The 20,910-nt window shown below is 43.1% G+C and overlaps 2 protein-coding genes across 2 annotated transcripts in view; both read left to right on the plus strand.

Annotated features, from left to right (window-relative positions):
- LOC311514553 (olfactory receptor 52R1-like) overlaps positions 1-20,910 on the plus strand; it is a gene marked incomplete at both ends in the record, with an annotated part of 69,502 nt that overhangs the window by 46,526 nt on the left and 2,066 nt on the right. The window lies entirely within an intron of this gene.
- On the plus strand, positions 5,682-6,686 carry LOC311512972 (olfactory receptor 52K1-like; the record flags this gene model as incomplete). The annotated part of the gene is made up of 1 exon (XM_084614477.1): positions 5,682-6,686. One exon carries the CDS (start codon positions 5,682-5,684, stop codon positions 6,684-6,686), a length of 1,005 nt encoding a protein of 334 aa, XP_084470603.1.

Here is a 20,910-nt window from a genome sequence, read left to right on the forward strand (position 1 = left end):
CTCTATGTATATAAATCTCCCCACTGTATTTTCCACTGAATGCATCCGATGAAGTGATCTGTAGCTCACAAAATCTTATGCTCAAATAAATTTGCTAGTCTCTAAAAGTACTCCTTTTCTTTTTGTGAATACAGACTAACTTGGCTGCTACTCTGAAACCTGTCATAGATATAAGAGTATCAAAAATCAAATGGGCAAACAAGACGCACAGGCCTGAATCCTACATTATCAGTAGCACTCGTAATAGTCACTTGCTGGCTTATCTGCACATCTCTCCCCCTCTGCAGCTGCAAGGGAGCCATTTCAGATTTTAGTGGGGGTGGCAACTTTCACTGTGATTCCAGGGGCTATTTTGCCTCCTAAAAATGCTACTTTTTGGCTGATAACAGCAATGAGCTGACAGGAGCGCTGTATCTAAATCCTTCATAAAAGAAAGAAAAATAAATAAATATTAGACCCACTGAGCTCTAATACTGACATGTTCTGACATCTTGTGGCAAGTCACTTAAGGGTCACTTGTTAGGTTGAAAATTTAATTGTACATTGTTACTCCGTAAAGACTTCTGGGTTATATCTAAGCTCCAGGAGGGGAGTGGGTACTGTTGGTACCATCAGGGTGAGAGTCGACTTGAGTCAAATCCTGTCTTGTGTATAGAACTTAGATTGGGATTTTGTTTATTTCTTAGGTAACTAACTTTGAACTGTACAATATTACTTATAATCATGTAAAATTTATCTTTTTATAGTTAATTATAGCTGTTTTATACTTTTTTTTTACTGAAACAGTGTGTTGTTTGAAATGTAAAAGGGAAATCTGTTCAGAGACAGAAGCTGTTGCATTGTCCTCTCCACATTGACGAAGGGGCAGACTGGGTAATAAACTGACACTGGTCAGGCTTCTGCCAAGCACAAGATGGTTCAGCTAGCGAGTCCTAGGCTGGGGACCTGGGGGGAACTGGCTGGAACTTCTCAGTTGTTGGTTTGTGTGTGGCTACTGAAACCATTCATGTAACTGTAGCTCTGCATGTCCCTGCCTGTGTATGGCTGTGCAAGTGCAATATCTGGAGAGGACTGGATAAAGAACACAAAAGTGCAGACAGGATTGTCTCCTGCCTCTTTACATTGAGATGCTTATTTTTCCACTAGAGGCTCAGCAAACCCCACTGGGATTTCCCCGAGCTATATTATAAATGGTGTACACTGCTGTATCGTCTCTCAGTGTGGGATGCTGCTGTACATGCTGGGGTGAGAGAGGTGTGAGTCACGGCTACCTGAAGGGGATTCCCAAGGAAGACGCTTCTGTCTCAGAATTCACAGGTACCCATCGATTTCTGTTCAACAAACCAAGTGCAACCGAACCCTCTGTAGACAGCTTGAGGTCAAGGGAAGAATTCTTCCATCAACCCTAGCTAGTACTGTTAGGATATAGATATTCAGGCCTGTCTGTAAAGGCCTAGACTCTAAGAATTTAGGTGTATTCTTATCACTTGGTTAGTGATAGAGGTATAAAAGAAAGAATCAAAATCACTGTCTGCTGGTGTAAGGGCCTTCTCTCACTGTGACAGTTTGTGGCCCTGTGCTTAGGCTAAGGCCTTTGGCTAAGCAGCAGAGGCAGCCATAAGCTGGGAAGCGAACGGTCACCTCCTCACATTCCAAACCAGTCCCATTGAAATAAGGTGCTATTGGGCTGTTAGGCACTATCAGGACAGGATTGTATTCCTATCACCTCCAGAGAAAGGGAAGTGCCTAGAAAATGTAAAAGGAAACTTAGTTTGATAGCATCCTGTCTGGCAAGAACTCACTTACCAATAGCTGGGATGTGAAATCCTCACTTCTGTGTTGTCTTGTCATTATAGTTCCCACTTTGCTGTTGTTTGTCTGTATAATCTCTGTCTGGTTCTGTGATTGTTCCTGTCTGCTGTATAATTAATTTTGCTGGGTGTAAACTAATTAAGGTGGTGGGATATAATTGGTTACATAATCATGTTACAATATGTTAGGATTGGTTAGTTAAATTTCAGGAAAATGATTGGTTAAGGTATAGCTAAGCAGAACTCAAGTTTTACTATATAATCTGTAGTCAATGAGGAAGTGACTGGGTGGGGGTGGGCATGTGGGTGTGTGAGATGGGAACAGGGAATGGGGGTAAGAAAATTGGAATCATGTTTTGCTAAAGGGGGAAATGGGAACAGGGAATGGGGGTAAGAAAATTGGAATCATGTTTTGCTAAAGGGGGAAATGGGAACAGGGAATGGGAGTAAGGAAGTTGGAATCATGTTTGGCTAAGGGTAGGAATGGGAACAGGGACACAGGTGTAAGGCTCTGTGGTATCAGAGCTGGGAAGGAGGATACTAAGGAAGGAAACTGGAATCAGGCCTGCTGGAAGTTCACCCCAATAAACATTGAATTGTTTGCACCTTTGGACTTCGGGTATTGTTGCTCTCTGTTCATGCGAGAAGGTCCAGGGAAGTAAGTGGGTGAAGGAATAAGCCCTCTAACAAGTACATCTCGAGGAGGTAGATCATCTATGTTGATGGGAGAACCGCTGCTGTCTGTGTGAGTAGTGCCTATCTATCATTTTCAGTGTGAACAACCCCTCAAGCAGATCTTCCAGCAAAACACACAGTCTGGATCCGCAGGTGTGGGTTGTTGGAGAACCCACCCTTTCCCTTCGCAGTCTGTTCCAAAGGTTATTCATTGTCAGTATTAAACATGTGACCCTTATTTCTTGGTGGAATTTGTCTGGCTTCAGCTTTCAACCTCTGGGCCTTGCTCTGCCTGTCTCTGCTAGACTTCAGAGTATGTTAGTACCCAGGATTTTCTCCCAGTGAAATTATCTCCTTGATCGTCTTTTTGATAACATAAATAGATGAAGCTCTATTTGTCTCTCATTGTCCAGCATTTTCTCCAGCCTCCAAACACTTTCCTGGCTCTTTTCTGCACCCTCTCCATTTTTTCAACATCCTTTTTGAAATGTGGACCCCAGGACTGGACACAGTCAGTTTCACGAATGCCATGTGCAGAGGTAAAATCGTTCCCCAGCTCCAACTCACCACTCCTGTGTTTATGCAGCCGAGGATCACATCTGCCCTTTAGGACACAGCATCACACTCAGAGCTCACAATGAGTTGGTTGTCCACAGTGACCCCTAAATCCTTTTCAGTGTCCCTGCCTTCCATAATACAGTGGCCGAGGTTGTGGGTTGGACCTGCTTTCCCTGTTCCAAGAGGATCACTTTGTATTTGTCTGTGTGTAGGGCCTGCCTTCTCTTTTCTGAGAGAATAACTTTGCATGTCACTGTATTAAAGCATGTTGTTTGCATGAGCCCAGCTCATCAAACACTTTAGATCAATCAGTATGCCTGCCCAGGCCTCCTCATTGTAACCACTCTGCCAACCTTTGGGTCATCCACATATTTTATCTTCAGTGATTCTATATTTGCTTCCAGATCCTTGATGAAAATATTGAAAAGCATCGGGCTAAGAACTGATCTGTGCAGAACCCCACTGGATGCAGCCAGATTTGCTGACAATGGCCCACTGACCAGGGCTTTCTGAGATCTGTCTGTTAGCCACTTTTTAGTCATAGAATCATACAATATCAGGGTTGGAAGGGACCTCAGGAGGTCATCTAGTCCAACCCCCTACTCAAAGCAGGACCAATCCTCAACTAAATCATTTTACGTATGCTCTACTGATATTGGATAGTGTTTTTTATCAGAATGTTTCCCCCTACTAACTCAAATACCTCAGAGAAATCAACTCTATTGCATATCATAGAACCACAGAGCTGGAAGGGACCTTGAGAGGTCATCAAGTCCAGTCACCTGCACTCATGGCAGGACCAGCACCATCTAAAACATCCCGACAGGTGTTTGTCTAACGTGCTGTTAAAAATCTCCAATGATGGAGATTCCACAACATCCCTAGGCAATTTATTCCAGTGCCTAACCACCCTGACAGTTAGGAAGTTTTTCCTAATGTCCAACCTAAACCTCCCTTGGTGCAATTTAAATCCATTGCTTTTGTGCGGTTTCCTTGATCAACAAAAGGTTTACTCTCATTAAAGGATGAAATTGGATTTATTTGACAAGACTTCTTTTCTGTAAATTCTGACTGACTGACATTAATTATATTTCTCTAGGGGGTTTTTGAACTAGTCCTATACCAGCTTTTCCATTCTTTCCTAGCCTTTATTTTTTAAATAATTTACCTTTAACACAGAACTGTCCTGTATTTGCGGTTTGCAGGGGGAGGGATAGCTCTGCTGCTGCCTGTTTGCGTACTTCCGTTTCCAGATGAGATCTGTGGCTGATCAGCCAGCTCGTAACTCTGGTGTTCCTAACTCTAAGGTTCAACTGTAGATGCTGTTTATCACCCTCCTTGATCGTTAATGGACTGGAAAGTGTTTCCTCACCTCAGGTGATATGAGACTCTTATCCTGCTTCTTTCCAAATGCAGAAGAAAACTGTTTCTTGAACAAGTCTCCCTTTTCTGCAAGATTAACACATTTGCTTTCTCCCTCTAGGAATTGGCTGCAATTTTGATTTGGTTCTTAATAGACTCAGTAACCTCCTTTTTGTGATTCATAGTCCTTCCAAGCCTGGCTTTTCTCTGAATGTCCTGAACCTGATCGCTTATCAGTTTTCATAACTTCCAATTTATACTTCTTGCTATTTGTCTTTTCCCCATTTGTTCATTATTGGTTTATTTCCCTCCTAATAGTTGAATTCACTTTGTCACGAGAACTCACAATCTTCATTCCCATTATTCTGTCTAAATTTTTCCTTCCAATCACTTTTGCTGATAATTTGCCTCAGCTTTGGACAATTAGCATTTTGAAGCATTAAGTGTCTCTATTTATTACTGATTGGGAACTGTTCTCTGTTTGTCCATTTGAATGTAACCAGTTCCCTTCTTTATTTTGTTCTCCTCTGTCAGATACACCTTCTTTGTCTCTTCTCTAAACTCAACAGTCCCAGACTTTTCAATTGGTACACATATTGCAACCTCCCCCAATCTCAGAGCCTGTCCCAGAAATCACCTTTCTCTCTGCTGTATCCTTCACAGAACTGAATGACCACAACTGAGTGCGTTTCCAGAGCAGGTTATTCTCCAAACCATTCATTAGGCATCCAGACGTTGCCTTTGCTTTTGCCATGCAGCAGGTGTTTCTATAGAGCTGCTATCAATGATGCCTTGTCTGTTCCCTGGGGTGTGTTCTAGTTGGGATGTTTCCTCCGGCACATGTCTTGGCAAAGCTTCATTGTTTTTTCCCCACTCTCAGGTTTTGAGCAACCAGGTGAATGGGGAATGCCTTACAGCATATACAATGTAGCATGGGTTTCAATTCATTAAGGCATGAAGATGGACAACAAGTATCCACACTTGTGTTTCCTGCTGGTCCCTACTAAGGTTCCCCCCACTGAATGATTGATGCATGGAGCACCATAAAATACGGAATTGGCATTAGTAGGGTCAGTTGTTAATAATTCATTTATTTGAACAATGAAAATGTCATTTTTTATGTGTGAAGAGCGACTAATCTGCTTCAACCATAAGAACCGCCTTTTGTAGTACATATAGTGTCTTATGTTAACATTCTCTCCATCCAGGCATTTGTACTTCAGCCATCATCCTAGACTCTGGGCATATACACAACATCAGGGGAATGTATGGTACATGCAGGAGACAGCATTCTTCCTCAGAGCTGTACGCCTTCTGCCCTACTCAATGTCAGATTACAACATAACCGACTTCATCAACACCTCCACCTTCATCCTGCTGGGCATTCCTGGCCTGGAGATGGCCCATGTCTGGATCTCCATCCCCTTCTGCACCATGTACATCATAGCCATCTTGGGGAACGTCACCATCCTGTTCATTGTGAAGAGGGAGCCGAGCCTCCATGGGCCCATGTACTATTTCCTCTGCATGCTGGCCGTCAGTGACCTGGTCCTGTCCACAGCCGTTCTACCCAAAATGCTGGCAATCTTTTGGTTCATTTCCAGGGAGATCAATTTCAGTGCCTGCCTCACGCAGATGTACTTCATTCACTGCTTCTCAGTGATGGAGTCTGGAATCCTCGTGGCCATGGCTTTTGATCGCTACGTGGCCATCTGTGATCCCCTGAGACATTCCACCATCCTGACAAACACCATGGTGGCCAAGATTGGTCTGGCCGTGGTGCTGCGTGGTGGCACACTTATACTGCCCTATCCCTTCCTGGCGAGACGTTGGCCATATTGCAGAACCAACATCATCCCCCACTCTTACTGTGAGCACATAGCCTTGGTGAAGCTGGCCTGTGCCGACATCCATGTCAGTAGTTATTACAGCCTCTCTGTGGCATTCTTGGTGACTGGTCTGGATGTGTTTTTTATCACTGTGTCCTATATCCAGATCCTCAGGGCCATCTTCAGCCTCCCCACAAGGGATGCCCGAGTCAAGACTTTTGTGACCTGTGGCTCCCACATCTTTGTCATCTTAGCCTCTTACACACCAGCTCTCTTCTCCTTCCTCATGCACAGGTTTGGCCACAATGTGGCCCTGCATTTCCACATTATCATTGCCAATGTGTATCTTGCTGTGCCCCCCATGGTACACCCCATCATCTATGGTATGAGGACCAAAGAAATCTGGGACAGGCTGTGTCATAAATATAAAGGAAAAGGTAAACACCTTTAAAATCACTCCTTGCCAGAGGAAAAACCCTTTCACCTGTATAGGGTTAATAATCTAGGATAACCTCACTGGCACCTGACCAAAATGACCAATGAGGAGACAAGATACTTTCAAAAGCTGGGGGGAGGGAGAAACAAAATCTCTCTCTGTCTGTGTGATGCTTTTGCCGGGAACAGAGCAGGAATGGAGTCTTAGAACTTAGTAAGTAATCTAGCTAGAGATGCGTTAGATTCTGATTCCTTTAAATGGCTGAGAAAATAAGCTGTGCTGAATGGAATGGAGATTCCTGTTTTTGTGTCTTTTTGTAACTTAAGGTTTTGCCTAGAGAGATTCTCTATGTTTTGAATCTGATAACCCTGTAAGGTATTTACCATCCTGATTTTACAGAGGTGATTATTTTTACGTTTTCTTCTGTTAAAATTCTTCTTTTAAGAAACTGAATGCTTTTTCATTGTTCTTAAGATCCAAGGGTTTGGGTCTGTGTTCACCTATGCAAATTGGTGAGGATTTTTATTAAGCCTTCACCAGGAAAGGGGGTGTAACATTTGGGAAGATTTTGGGGGGAAAGACGTTTCCCAACGGACTCTTTCCAAATTATATCCCTGTTAGATGTTTGGTGGTGGCACTGATAAGTCCAAGGGCAAAAGGTAAAATAGTTATTACCTTGGGGAAGTTTTCACTCAAGCTGGTAAAAATAAGCTTAGGAGGTTTTCATGCAGGTCCCCACATCTGTACGCTAGAGTTCAGAGTGGGGAAGGAACCTTGACAGGCTGCTCCAGCTATTTACTCACAAAGGGACCTACATTTTCCTCTTTTTGCTCTGGCTTTCAAAGCAAGCTCTGTGTATAGCTGACCGATGACATAGTTCTAAGACTTCTTTCCTGAATCACTTACTGTACAGTCAAAGACACACTAAAACCTTTCCTGAACTCACTGTGCTGTGTCAACATTACAAACTGGGGAGGCGGTCAATGTACCATTCACTGGGTTGCCACCTTTCTAATTGCTGGTAACTGGACCCCCCAAATACCATTCCTTTCTGCCAGAGTTTTGCCCCTGCTTTGCTTCTTCCCCAAGGACTTGCCCCTCTCTCTCACTCTTATCCTTCCCTCCCCCTATCACTCACAGGATGTTTTCCACCTCCCTCCCCTTGCCACCAGCTGGAAGGTAACAATTTTCAATTTTGTTTGTGGGAGGCAACTTTCACCGTGATTCCAGGGGCTACTTAGGCTCTTGAAAACTCTAGTTTTTGGCAGATAACAGCAATGAGTTGACAGGAACGCTGTATCTAATTCCTATAGGAAAAAAAAAAGAAAAATACATATTAAAACCCCTCAGCTCTCATACTAACATATTCTGACATCTTATGGGAAGTTATGTAAGAGACTTTGGTTAGATTGAAAAATTTAACGTATATTCTAATTTTCTTACTAACTCTGAAGAGAAAGAGACTCCATCAGGACTCCTGGTTTCTATCTCAGCTCTGGGAGAGAAGTGGGATGTAGTGGATGTAAAGGTAAAAATGAACAAGTCTTCTAAAATTGAATTATCCAAAGTATGCAATGAGCTGGGAACAAACTGGAACATGATGCTTCGATATGTTCTGATGAGAATCTGGAGATTCCCAAATTGCACAACAGGAATTAGTCCTTCTGAAGTGGTCTTTGGAAAACCCAGGCCCAGCTGGGAAAATGTACTGTACCCCCCAGATTGGGACACTATGAAAACACTGGCAACAACAATCTGAATAAACAGTCTCAAATATTGGGTGGGTACAGTCCAAGAAGAGGTGGATGAGGAGTTTTTCAAACAACTAACAAAAACATCCAAAGCAGAGGACTTGGTGGTAATGGGGGATTTCAACTGTCCAGACATCTCTTGGGCAAATAACACCGCAGGGAACAGATTATTCAATAAGTTATTGGAATGTATTGGAGACAATTTTTTTGTTCCAGAAGGTGGAGGCTTCTAGAAGCTACTAGGGGAGAGACTGTTCTAGACTTGATTTTGACAAACAAGGGGGAACTGGTTGAGAAATTGAAAATGGAAGGCACCTTGGGAGAAAGTGATCATGAAATGATAAAGTTCATGATTCTAAGGAATGGTAGAAGGGAAAACAGCAAAATAAAGACAATGGATTTCAAGAAGCAAGGCTTTAGCAAACTCAGGGTGTTGGTAGGTAAGATCTCATGGGAAGCAAGTCTAAGGGGAAAAATGATAGAAGATATCTGGCAGTTTTTCAGAGAGACATTATTAAGGGCACAGGACCAAACTATTGCACTGCGTAAGAAAGACAGGAAGTATGGCAAGAGAGCATCCTGGCTTAACCAGGAGATCAGGAATTATCTAAAAATCAAAAAAGAGTCGTACAACAAGTGGAAACAAGGTCAAATTACAAAGGAGGAATATAAACAAATAACACATATATTTAGAAGTAAAATTAGTAAGACTAGGTAGATCAAACTAGCTAGAGACATAAAGAGTAACAAGAAAACATTCTACAAATATATTAGAAGCAAGAGGAAGACCAAGGACAGGGTAGGCCCGTTACTAAATGAAGAGGGGAAAACAACAGAACATGTGGTAATGGCAGAAGTGCTAAATGACTTCTTTGTTTTGGTTTTCACCAAGACATTTGCCATAGAGAATGACAGTGAAAATTGGGTAGGTTCAAATGCTAAAATAGGGAAAGAACAAGTTAAAAGTTACTTAGACAAGTTAGATGTATTCAAGTCACCAGGGCCTGATGAAATGCATCCTAGAATACTCAAGGAACTGGCTGAGGCGATATCTGAGCCATTAGCTATTAACTTTGAAAAGTCATGGAAGACAGAGAGATTCCAGAAGACTGGAAAACAGCACATATAGTGCCTATCTATAAAAGGGGAAACATGGGAAACCAGGCAATTACAGACCAGTCAGCTTAACTTCTGTGCCACGTAAGATAATGGAGCAAATATTTAAGGAATCAATTTGCAAACATCTAGAAGATAACAAGGTGATAAGTGATAGTCAGCATGGATTTGTCAAGAACAAATTTTGTCAAACCAACCTGATATCTTTCTTTGACAGGGTAACAAGCCTTATGGATGGGGGGAAGCAGTAGATGTGGTATATCTCGACTTTAGTAAGGCTTTTGATAGTCTTGCATAACCTGCTCATTAAGAAACTAGGGAATACAACCTAGATGGAGCTACTATAATGTGGGTGGATAACTGGTTGGAAAACTGCTCCCAGAGAGTAGTTATCAATGGTTTACAGTCAGGCTGGAAGTGCATAACGAGAGGGATCAGTTCTGGGTCTGGTTCTTTTCAATGTATTCATCAAAGATTTAGATCATGGCTGTTATAAATATAAAGGGAAGGGTAATCACCTTTAAAATCCCTCCTGGCCAGAGGAAAAATCCTTTCACCTGTAAAGGGTTAAGAAGCTAAAGGCAACCTCGCTGGCACCTGACCAAAATGACCAATGCAAGACAAGATACTTTCAAAAGCTGGGAGGAGGGAGAAAAACAAAGGGTCTGGGTCTGTCTGTATGCTGCTTTTGCCGGGGACAGAACAGGAATGACTTAGTAAGTAATCTAGCTAGGTATGTGTTAGATTATGATTTCTTTAAATGTCTGAGAAAATAGCTGTACTGAATAAAATGACTATTTCTGTCTGCCTGTCTTTTTTGTAACTTAAGGTTTTGCCTAGAGGGATTCTCTATGTTTTGAATCTAATTACCCTGTAAGGTATTTACCATCCTGATTTTACAGAGGTGATTTTTTTTTTTTACTTCTATTAAAAGTCTTCTTGTAAGGAAACTGAACGCTTTATCATTGTTCTAAGATCCAAGGGTTTGCGTCTGTGGTCACCTATGCAAATTGTTGAGGATTTTTACCAAACCTTCCCCAGGAAGTGGGGTGCAAGGGTTGGGAGGATTTTGGGGGGAAAGACGTTTCCAAACAACGTTTTCTCAGGAACCCAGATAAAGTTTGGTGGTGGCAGTGGAAGTCCAAGGGCAAAGGGTAAAATAGTTTGTACCTTGGGGAAGTTTTAACCTAAGTTGGTAAAAGTAAGCTCAAGAGGTTTTCATGCAGGTCCCCGCATCTGTACCCTAGAGTTCAGAGTGGGGAAGGAACTTTGACAATGGCATAGAGAGTACACTTATTACATTTGCAGATGATATCAAGCTGGGAGGTGTTGCAACTGCTTTGGAGGATATGATGAAAATTCAAAATGATCTGGACACACTTAAGAAGGAACAATCAGTTGCACACATACAAAATGGGAAATGACTGCCTAAGAAGGAGTACTGAGGAAAGGCATCTAGGTGTCATTATGGACCACAAGCTAAATATGAGTCAACAGTGTACCGCTGTTGCAAAAAAAGCAAACATCATTTCGGGATGTATTGGTAGGTATGTTGTAAGCAAGACACAGAAGTAATTCTTCCATTCTACTCATCCAACAAAGCTTATTACAATTAAAAAATACAAGATTGGCCAAAAATACTGGACCGCGCAGACATTTACAAACAAATGCAGGAGCAAAAAGTCCAGTGTTTTTACAATCTGCTACATTTAATAAGGTTTCAAGTTTAAATCGTAATAACAATGAAAGCCTTCATAGCATTATGGCAATCCCAAGGTAAATGCAAAATCCAATCAAAGTATACTATGCCAACAGTATGGGAACGTTGGTAAATAATACTTATGTACAGCACTATCCCACTGTGCACCTAGTGACTAAAACTGTCTTAGAAACAAATCAGGCTTGTTGTACAAAACGTAATGGATGGTGGCTGTGTAAATGCTATGCTACAATTAATACCAATGACACAAAAAGAGGCTGGGCCCGATTGGTACAAAAAGAATTAATCAATGAGCTGGTACAAATGCAAGATGGGGTCTGTGCTCTGGGCTATTCCGATTTTTCTATACATGGAAACATTTGTTCTGAAATCAATAGAGAATTTTGTGTGCAAGTCACTAGCACCGTCCAAATCGAAACCCATGCCTTCTGGCCAGCAAGTAGTGCCAGTGAAATTATTACTCCTTCTGGCAACCTACACGATTTATTGAGTCAATTGTTTTCCCAGCTGGAGTGATTACAATTCAACATACATGACTTGGTGGCAAGAACCAAGGAAGCCTTAATACCCATAGCTCATCTTATCCAACAACGAAGCAAAGAAGTAGAAAGAGAGGGGGAAAGACCTTGGTGGGCAATTCCAGGGGATGTCACTCTACACCCATTAGTCCAAACACTTGTAACGCTGGTGGGAATACAAGCCATAGCAGTAATTGCACTGATGGGAATGTGTTGCTATCTGCAACCTCAAACCAAAAAAGCCAAATTACAACACCGGGTTCAGAAAGGAATGGACCTAGCTATCAACTCTGCCACAGTAATGAATAATCATTATAAGGAATAATCAAATGCTTATTAATGTTTTAAAAAACAAATGCTTGTACTTGTGCAGTTTGTAAGGGCTGTTGGACATCTGTACACTCGGATACTCTGTGAAGTGTGTTGATCCAAAAGTGTCCTATGAGAACTGTTTAAGGTACAAACATATATTATTATATACGCATTTACATCTATGTCTGCATACCGACTATCGACATTACTCATCTAATATCATGTATTATAAGTTATATAGGGAATATTTCTGGGTTTTTAACTATTCAAAAAAACCATGTAATCCCTCAAATATATTAATATATATACCTATAACATTCTATAAGGTATAAGAACAATCCACTTATAATCCTGAACAAAGCCCATTTCCTTGACCACCTACTAAGTATAAAGACCTCTTCATGTCACCCACAGGTTATCAGAGCAAAACCCTCCTCCTCAGATGTGGTCCCGGGCCCCACATTCACACGTCCACAGTGAGAAACTAAAAACAATTAAAAAATACAATCTGTCCATCAGTCGTATGAGGAAATGTGCTGACTGAAGGACAGATGGGGCATGAATGTGTGAATCTCCTGCCTTCCAAACTAAATTTGGCCTCCAGGACCTCTCTCCTACCTTTCCCTCTGTTACGGGCAGTACATGTACCACGACCACCAGCTTCTCCCCAACACTACACGTAAGTGGGTCTGGACGTCTTGCGAGATCTGCTACCTTCACACAACCCAGGCAATTCACCATGTATTGTTCTGGATTATCACAAACCCAGCTATCTATATTTCTAATGGTCAAATCCCTACTACAGTTACTGCTTGGTAAGGTTTGCCAAAGCTGAAGCTCTTTGGGATGGAGTGACAGAGGGCTGGCTCAGAAGTTCATGCCCAGCACCTTGTTATACTATCCTACTTGGCAATGATTTCTTCTGTGCAGCTCGGGGCATTAAGGGTAAGCTTGCACCAAGAAGGAACAATCTGCTGGGACCCCAGAGGGAAAGGATAAAGTCCCAGGAAGTGCTGAAGGAATGAGAGAGCATCTCCTTGATTCCTCTGCAGCAGGGAGAAGCTGCATGCTTCCAGAGGTGCAGGTGGTTGAGACCAGCTCCTGCCCTGAAGCTGAAGGTGACATCTCCTCAGAGTGGGAGAAGTGTCAGGGAGAAAAATGACCAGATTCAGTTTAGCAAGGGGAAAATCCTATGCTCAGGAGCAAAGGAAGATGTCTTCCAGAGGGGAGCCCAGAGAAGGGTGATGGAATCGTATAAACCACTGAGGGGGGATCTGAGGGTTCCTTTAACACTGCCGCGGGAGGCAACACCACCTCAGAAAGAGCTGCGGGGTGTAGTGCCTGCAGATGAGAAAACTTTCCAGGCTTTTAGGTCGGAGCCCTTCACCGCTGAACAGAGGATAGAGAGCATTGGGTATGCATGTAGCGGGGCTCAGGAGGAAACTGGGGGAGGACAGGAATGTCCCCGCACTGATCACAAGGGGGGGGACGCCCAGAACAGAATGGCTGATTCAGCATCTGTGCACCCAGGCACCCAACCTGTGTCTCAGGCTTTGAGAGGGAACTATAGACAGAGGGATGATGGAGGGTACCCAAATCCAGCTCTCCATTTTTCAGGACTTTGTTCCTTACATGCTTGTGAAAACTAACTCTGTCTCTTTAAAACAGGATGCAGATCCTACTGAATAAAGGGTTGTCTGTGAAAATGCTAATGACCCACCTGGCAGAGGGGAGGAAGAAATATCCTGGGCTGGTAAGGAGGCAGTTGCCCGGAAAGAGCTGCCGGGAAAGACACACCTCTTAGCCCAGAGAGCACAGATCACAACCCTCTGGGAAAGGGTTGGGAAAGTCCCAGTGCTGGGAGTGGGGAGTGCAGGAAAGCCTGAGTGGAGAGGTGGAATTTTTGAATGAGCATAACCCTGGAGTTGGGAAACAGCACCACAGAGGTCTAGCCAACATGCAAAGTCCCTTTACGTCCTTACCTCACCAGACCCTGGAATGCAAAGACCCCAAAGATGACCTTCAACTGAAATCCCTGCTGAAAGGGGCACGGAGAGGAAAGGAAACCCGGTAAATAAACAGATGGTAAGGTTCGGGGAGGAGTTGAAAGACACAATGGGTATTGAACAAACCAAACTGTACAAGCAGAAGGCTTGGTATTATAAAAAAATACTTGAAAACACCTACCTGTGATAAAAGATTTGGTGTTATTGTTAAATCTCATGATGCAAAGTTTGAAGCAAATGATAAATCTTACAATAAAGAGCTTGGTACGACAGTAAATCCTATGAAAAGGTGTAACATGCATGATTTTGGGGAAAAGCTTTTGGACATGATAGGAGTAGTTATCAAGAAGCTTCTATGGAGATAGGGCTTCTCACCTAACACCTGTAAACAAGCTCAAAGCTTGTCACAGCAGGGAAACCATAATACACCTAAAAAGAACAGGAGTACTTGTGGCACCTTAGAGACTAATAAATTTATTAGAGCATAAGCTTTCATTGGCGACAGCCCACTTCATCGGATGCATAGAATGGAACATAGAGTAAGAAGATAGATAATGTAAAGGAAAAATCTAGCAGGCCTAAACTTCTAGGCCTAAAACTTTGGTCAAGCTCACTGTCTGTATGAAGCATAAGAAGAGAGTGAGGAAAATTCCATTAAGGGGCAATTGCAACAGAACAGCTTAAAAAATGTAACCACAACCGCTAAAAGTTAAAAAAAAACCCATTAACTGCAAAAGAAACACCTGTCAATACCAGGAAAAGCTTGTTTTTGCTAAACTCCAAGTAAGGCAAAGCTACCGTTGAAGCTTGCACTAAATGCCAAATAAGGAAAATGCTGTTAAAGAAAGTGGGTCTGGCAAATTGTGGTTTTCAGCAATATAAGCTCCTGTATTTCTGTTTACGTCAGAGGAGCTCCAGCTGACTCTCCCTGTAGGTGCCTGCTTAAATAAAGAAGCCTCAGGCTTTGTTCTGGTCCAAACACAATGCATGGTTAATTTTTCCACGACAATATATACATCCAGAGAAGGTGGAAGTTGTCATAGAAACTGTGAGAGGCTAATTAATTAAGATGAACTATTATCAGCATGAGAAAAAAACTTTTTGTAGTGATAATCAAGATGGCCCATTTAGACAGTTGACAAGAAGGTGGGAGGATACTTAACATGTGGAAATAGATTCAATATGTGTAATGATCCAGTCTCTATTCAAAGCCAAGTTACTGGTATCTAGTTTGCATATTAATTCAAGCTCAGCAGTTTGTCGTTGGAGTCTGTTTTTGTGGCAGGGGAAACTGAGGCACATCACTGCATTGCATTGGTGAATATCTCTATTGAGTTACTACCAGTTACAAAAGCACAGTGGATAACAATGCTGCAAAGATACAAATACAGGTTTTCTAGCAACCCAGAAAAGCCACACACAACTTTTGAAGAACACATGGGGAAAACACTACAATACTTACAACTCTTGTGAGTTGAATGTTCTAACCTTAAACAGGGCCTTGGTCACGCTGCCTTCGCAATAGTCAGTGACTAATGCACCTGCAGTAAACTCAAGAGGGGAGCTGTGATATTCTGCGCATCAAAGCACCACCCTGGCGTCCTCATAAAGTAACTCCTCACTTAACGTTGTAGTTATAATCCTGAAAAATGTGACTTTATGCAAAACGACGTTAAGCGAATCCAATTGCCTTATAAGAATTAATGTAAATTGGCGGGCGGGGGGCGGTTAGGTGCCAGGATTTTCTTTTTGCCAGACAAAAGTCATTATATACATATACATTATAAGCTTTAAACAATTTTAAACAAAGAGTTTAATATTGTGCACAGCAATGAGTGACTGTGAAGCCTGGTTGAGGTGGAGGAGTCAGAGGGTGGGCTATTTCCCAGGGAATTCCTTGCTGCTAAATGATGAAGTAGCACTCGGCTGAGCCCTCAGGGGTTAGCACGTTGCTGTTACTGTCGTCTCACGCTCTACAAGGCAGCATGGGCGGACGCAGGAGAGAGGAAACACAATAGACGCAGGCCAGGGGCTGCAAACACTTCCCAGCAAAAAACGAACATGATGATGAAGCCCACGCTACCCCACTGGAGAGCACCACTCCCTCCTCCTGATGGCACCTGCACGGCCGCACAGGCGCTGACTTTCCAAAGTGCTGGGGAGGGGGCGGGGGGGCTGCACGAGTGAAAGAGAGAGACGTGGGTTGCCCCTTTAAGTACGCTGACCCCACTTCCAGTACGCTGCCCTTTTAATCAGATCAACAAGTTCAGACAGGAAGCAGCTGCTTCCAGCAAGTTCCCTCCTTTCTGTGCCTGAGCCCTATCCCCCCTTCTCTGCTTTGTGGAGAGGGGGTATGGAGCAGGGGGGCAGGCGCAAGGGGACATCCTCTCCCCGCCCCTCCCACCCAGCAAGCAGGAGGCTCCCGGGAGCAGCTCCAAGGCAGAGGGCAGGAGCAGCAGGGCAGTGGGAGGAAGGCCCCCTGAACTGGTGCTGGGCAGCTGCTAAGCCTCATTCCTTGCATGGAATTTAGGGGAGCTGATAGGGGGGCTTCTGCCCTCTCCCTTCTCATCCCCACGAGCAGGGGCTCCTCCAGAGAGCCCTGCAAGCAGTGGACAGAGCCAGCAGGTGAAGGACGTTATAAGGGAGAATTGCACAATTTTAAACGAGCCTGTTCTCTAATAGATCAGCAATGTAACAAGGACACAGCATGAACCGGGACAACGTCAAGTGAGGCACTACTGTATGTACCACAGTGATATGATTCTGACGTGTTTTCTGTAAAGTATGTCACGTATGGTTTCAATGGAAAAGTTTCGATTTGTTAAATAGGATTAGTGTATTTGTGTGCATGTATCATTTTTGTACCTAAAGTTATGAAGATTACCTCTATACCAGCATTTCAAATGTGTTTGTCCCTGGGTAACATCCACCCACAGACTAACAGGGCTGCTACTCTGAAACCATCCACAAGGTAGTTTACATCCAGTCTAGCCAGCACATTGTGGATGCACCATTCAAGATAATGGCCCATTAAGAAACACGATAAGCCTTAGAAGAAGTTTATGCCCACCTGATGGACTTTCCTGTGAATGTTCTAGCCAGGATATGAGTGATGACCCCTGTCAAGGTTACTTCCCCACGCTGAACTCTAGGGTACAGATGTGGGGACCTGCATGAAAGACCCCCTGAGCTTATTCTTACCAGCTTAGGTTAAAAACTTCCTCAAGGTACAAATTTTGCCTTGTCCTTGAACCCTATGCTGCTACCACCAATTGATTGAAACAAAGAACAGGGAAAAAGCCCACTTGAAGACGTCTTCCCCCAAATATCCCCCCAAGCCCTATACCTCCTGTCCTGGGGAAGGCTTGATAATAATATCCTCACCAATTGGTACAGTTGAACACAGACCCAAACCCTTGGATCTTAAGAACAATGAAAAATTAATCAGGTTCTTAAAAGAAAAAAAAATAATTAAAGAAAAGGTAAAAGAATCACCTCTGTAAAATCAGGATGGTAAACACTTTACAGGGTAATCAGATTCAAAACATAGAGAATCCCTCTAGGCAAAACCTTAAGTTACAAAAAGACACAAAAACAGGAGTACACATTCCCTCCAGCACAGCAAATTTTATAAGTCAAAACACAAAGAAAACCTAACACATTTTCTCGCTAGATTGCTTACTAACTTTACAGGAGTTGGAAGGCTTGCATCCTTGATCTCTTCCCGGCAAAGGTATCAAACAGACAGACAAAACCCTTTGTCCCCCCTCTCCAGATTTGAAAGAATCTTGTCCCCTCATTGGTCATTTTGGTCAGGTGCCAGTGAGGTTATCTTAGCTTCCTAACCCTTTACAGTGAAAGGATTTTGTCTCTGGCCAGGGGGGATTTTATAGCACTGTATTCAGAAAGATGGTTATCCTTCCCTTTATATTTATGACAGCCCCTGCTATGAATTATCAAAACATGCAAGGGCACGTGACCAACTTCTGTGACACTGGACTCCATCTTGTTTCTGAACTTTTCCACTAACTGCGCTGGGTGCTTTTGCTTGTAATAATGAAGTTCCCTCCACCTGGCAGAAGATATAACTGGGGGAAGTGACATCATCACTTGGACTCACTCCCCCACATCTCAACACCTGGAAACACAATAGGAAAAAAAGGAATGAAGTGTGGCTGTGGTCACAGGCTACAGGGATTTCTAGCCTGTGTATGAAAGACTGGTGGATGGTTTGTACCATCAGGGTGAGACACGGCTTGACTCAAATCCTGTACAGTGTAGAGAACTTAGATTGCAATTTTGTTGTTTATAACCAACTTTCCACTGTTCGCTATTACTTATAATCTCTAAAAATCTATCTTTCTGTACTTAAGAAATCTGTTTTATATTTTTACACCTAATACAGTGTGTGTTTTGAAATGAAACACCTGCTCAGGAAATGGGGTTGGTGTATTCTTCACTCCACACTGAGGGAGGGGTGGACTGGAAAATAAAATTCCACTGGTCAGGCTTTTCAGCTGGGCATCATGGTACTGTTCTGGGGTCCTAGCCTGGGAAGCTGGAGGGAATTTGCTGGCACCTCTCTATTGTTGGTTCATGAGTGGCTAGTGAATGCTTTCATGTAACTGCAGCTGGGTGTGTCCCTGTCTATGTATGGCTGTGTAAGTGCAAGACCTGGTGATTATTGCAGCTTGTCAGAGCTTCCCAGTGTGAGAGGGGGCCCAGATTGGTGTGCCAGAAGGGTCAGCAGTACCTCAGTTCCAGGTTACACCCTGGGGAAAGCCATCACACCCACCACATGAACAGGCCCTGCTAGACTGTGAGTCCATTTCCCTTTTATCATGAGTTCAATTATTGACGGAGATGTTTACGACAGGGAAGTCAGGATTCCTTGGTTCTGTCTGTCATTCTCTGTGTGACTTTGGCCAAGTCACTCTCCCTGTGAATCAGTTTACCTGTCTGTAAAATGGGGATATGTTCATAGTGACGTTTCTTTGCTAGGTGTTTTAAAGATCCTTCAGTGAAAGATACTGCACAGTATGATGATAGTTACTGATGAGAATTACTGATCTCTGATCCCTGTGAGCTTGCAGAAAGTGTTTGTACCTCCCCTCAGGCATCTTTCTCCAGATCTGTCTGCCTAATATCTTTCCATTCATCCTGGGAATTTACAGGGCATGAAACCCTATGGAGACCTAAGCATTATCCCTAGTTTTCTTAATCAATGATAATTTTTAAATATACACAAATTCACAGAGCAGCCAATTCCTCTCTAACTCAGCACAGAGCCCAAGAGTTCTTATCTCTCTTTGGGAAGGTCCCTTAATTACTGTTTACTCCTAAAGCTGGATAAATAGCATAGAAGGGCAGAAATGAAAAGAGACATTGGCTAGAGTGTCTCTGGTGTCCAACCTGTTTGCATCCAGATGCCGTTTCTCTGCTAGAGGCTGAACTCTCCCCACTGGGACTACACAGAGCTATATTATAAATGGTGCACACCCCGGTGTTTGCTCTCGGTGTGGGATGTTGCTGCAGAGGTGGAGTGAGAGAGGTGTGGGATACAGCTACCTGAGAGGGAAGACACTTCGGTCTCAGAATTCACAGGTACCATCTCTTGCTGAGGGGCTCACCTTCTCAACAAACCCAGTGTAACATAGGCATGATGGGAGAGAAAGTCTGTGGTCCTTTCCGCTCTGCACGGCCATTAAACATCCCAGAGCCCTTGCCATGGGGGATGAGTTTGCTCCATTATCATCAGCCAAAATGTGCCTCTTTTCTCTACCTCCCCAGCTGATGATCTCCAGCCCCAAGGTGGCTGCATTTCAGTGGCACAGTGTAACCTTCAGGATGAAAGTTGTTTGTAGATGGACAATGCAAGGTCAAATTCTGAGGCCATGGCCTGTAGTTTGCTCAGGCCTCACTAAGACAAAACTCCCATTGGAGTAAGGACTCAGTAAAGATCTCAGGAGCCAGCTGTGTGTAAATGCACAGGTACTTCCTCCTCCTCCTCTTGCATTTCAGGGCTCTGGCTGTTAACGGGGGATGGGTGGGTTGGGGACAGACTGTTATCTGACTTCTATCTGCTATAAGGCATGGAGGTGTGAGGGCTCCTCACTGGAACAATTCTAAGAAAGTTTCAACATGGGCAAGACATGTTTTATCCTAGCTTCATTCGAGAAGTTGGCCAAACTGTTATGCCTGAAACTTTCAAAAAAACAATTCAGCTCGAAGCAGACACCCTGCATGGGAAATTTCAGGCCAAAAGATTAAAGTTTGGCAAATGTATAAGCAAATGAAAATGTGGTCTCCTAATTGAAGTCAGACATCCTTAACTAACGGTGGTGCTACCAGTGATTTTCTATTTCTTCCAGATCATTGATGAAAATGTTGAATAGCATCAGGTCTGGAACTGATCCCTGGAGAACCCCACTGGCAAAAGCCCCATACACTGACAATGGCCCATTGACAACTGCTTTCTGAGATCAGTCAGTTAGCCAGTTTTTAGTCCATTTAACATGTGCTCTGTTGATATTGTATATTGTTCATTTTTTATCTGAATATTTTCCCCTACTAAATAAAATACCTCACAGAAACCTAAGTCTGTTGCATCTGCGTGATTCCCTTCATCAACCAAACATACACTCTCATTAAAGGATGAAATCAGGTTTATTTCACAAGATCAGTTTTTCATAAACCATGTGGTTGACTGGCATTAATTATATTCCTAGACTTCTTTTAACCAATCCCATATCAGCTTCCTAACCTTGCACATCTGTTTTTTAAATATTCTCTTTATTTTTTTCATAATGTATGTTT

The sequence above is a fragment of the Lepidochelys olivacea genome (genome assembly GCF_965140295.1).
Source record: "Lepidochelys olivacea isolate rLepOli2 genome assembly, chromosome: 1".
Lineage (NCBI taxonomy): Eukaryota > Metazoa > Chordata > Testudines > Cheloniidae > Lepidochelys > Lepidochelys olivacea.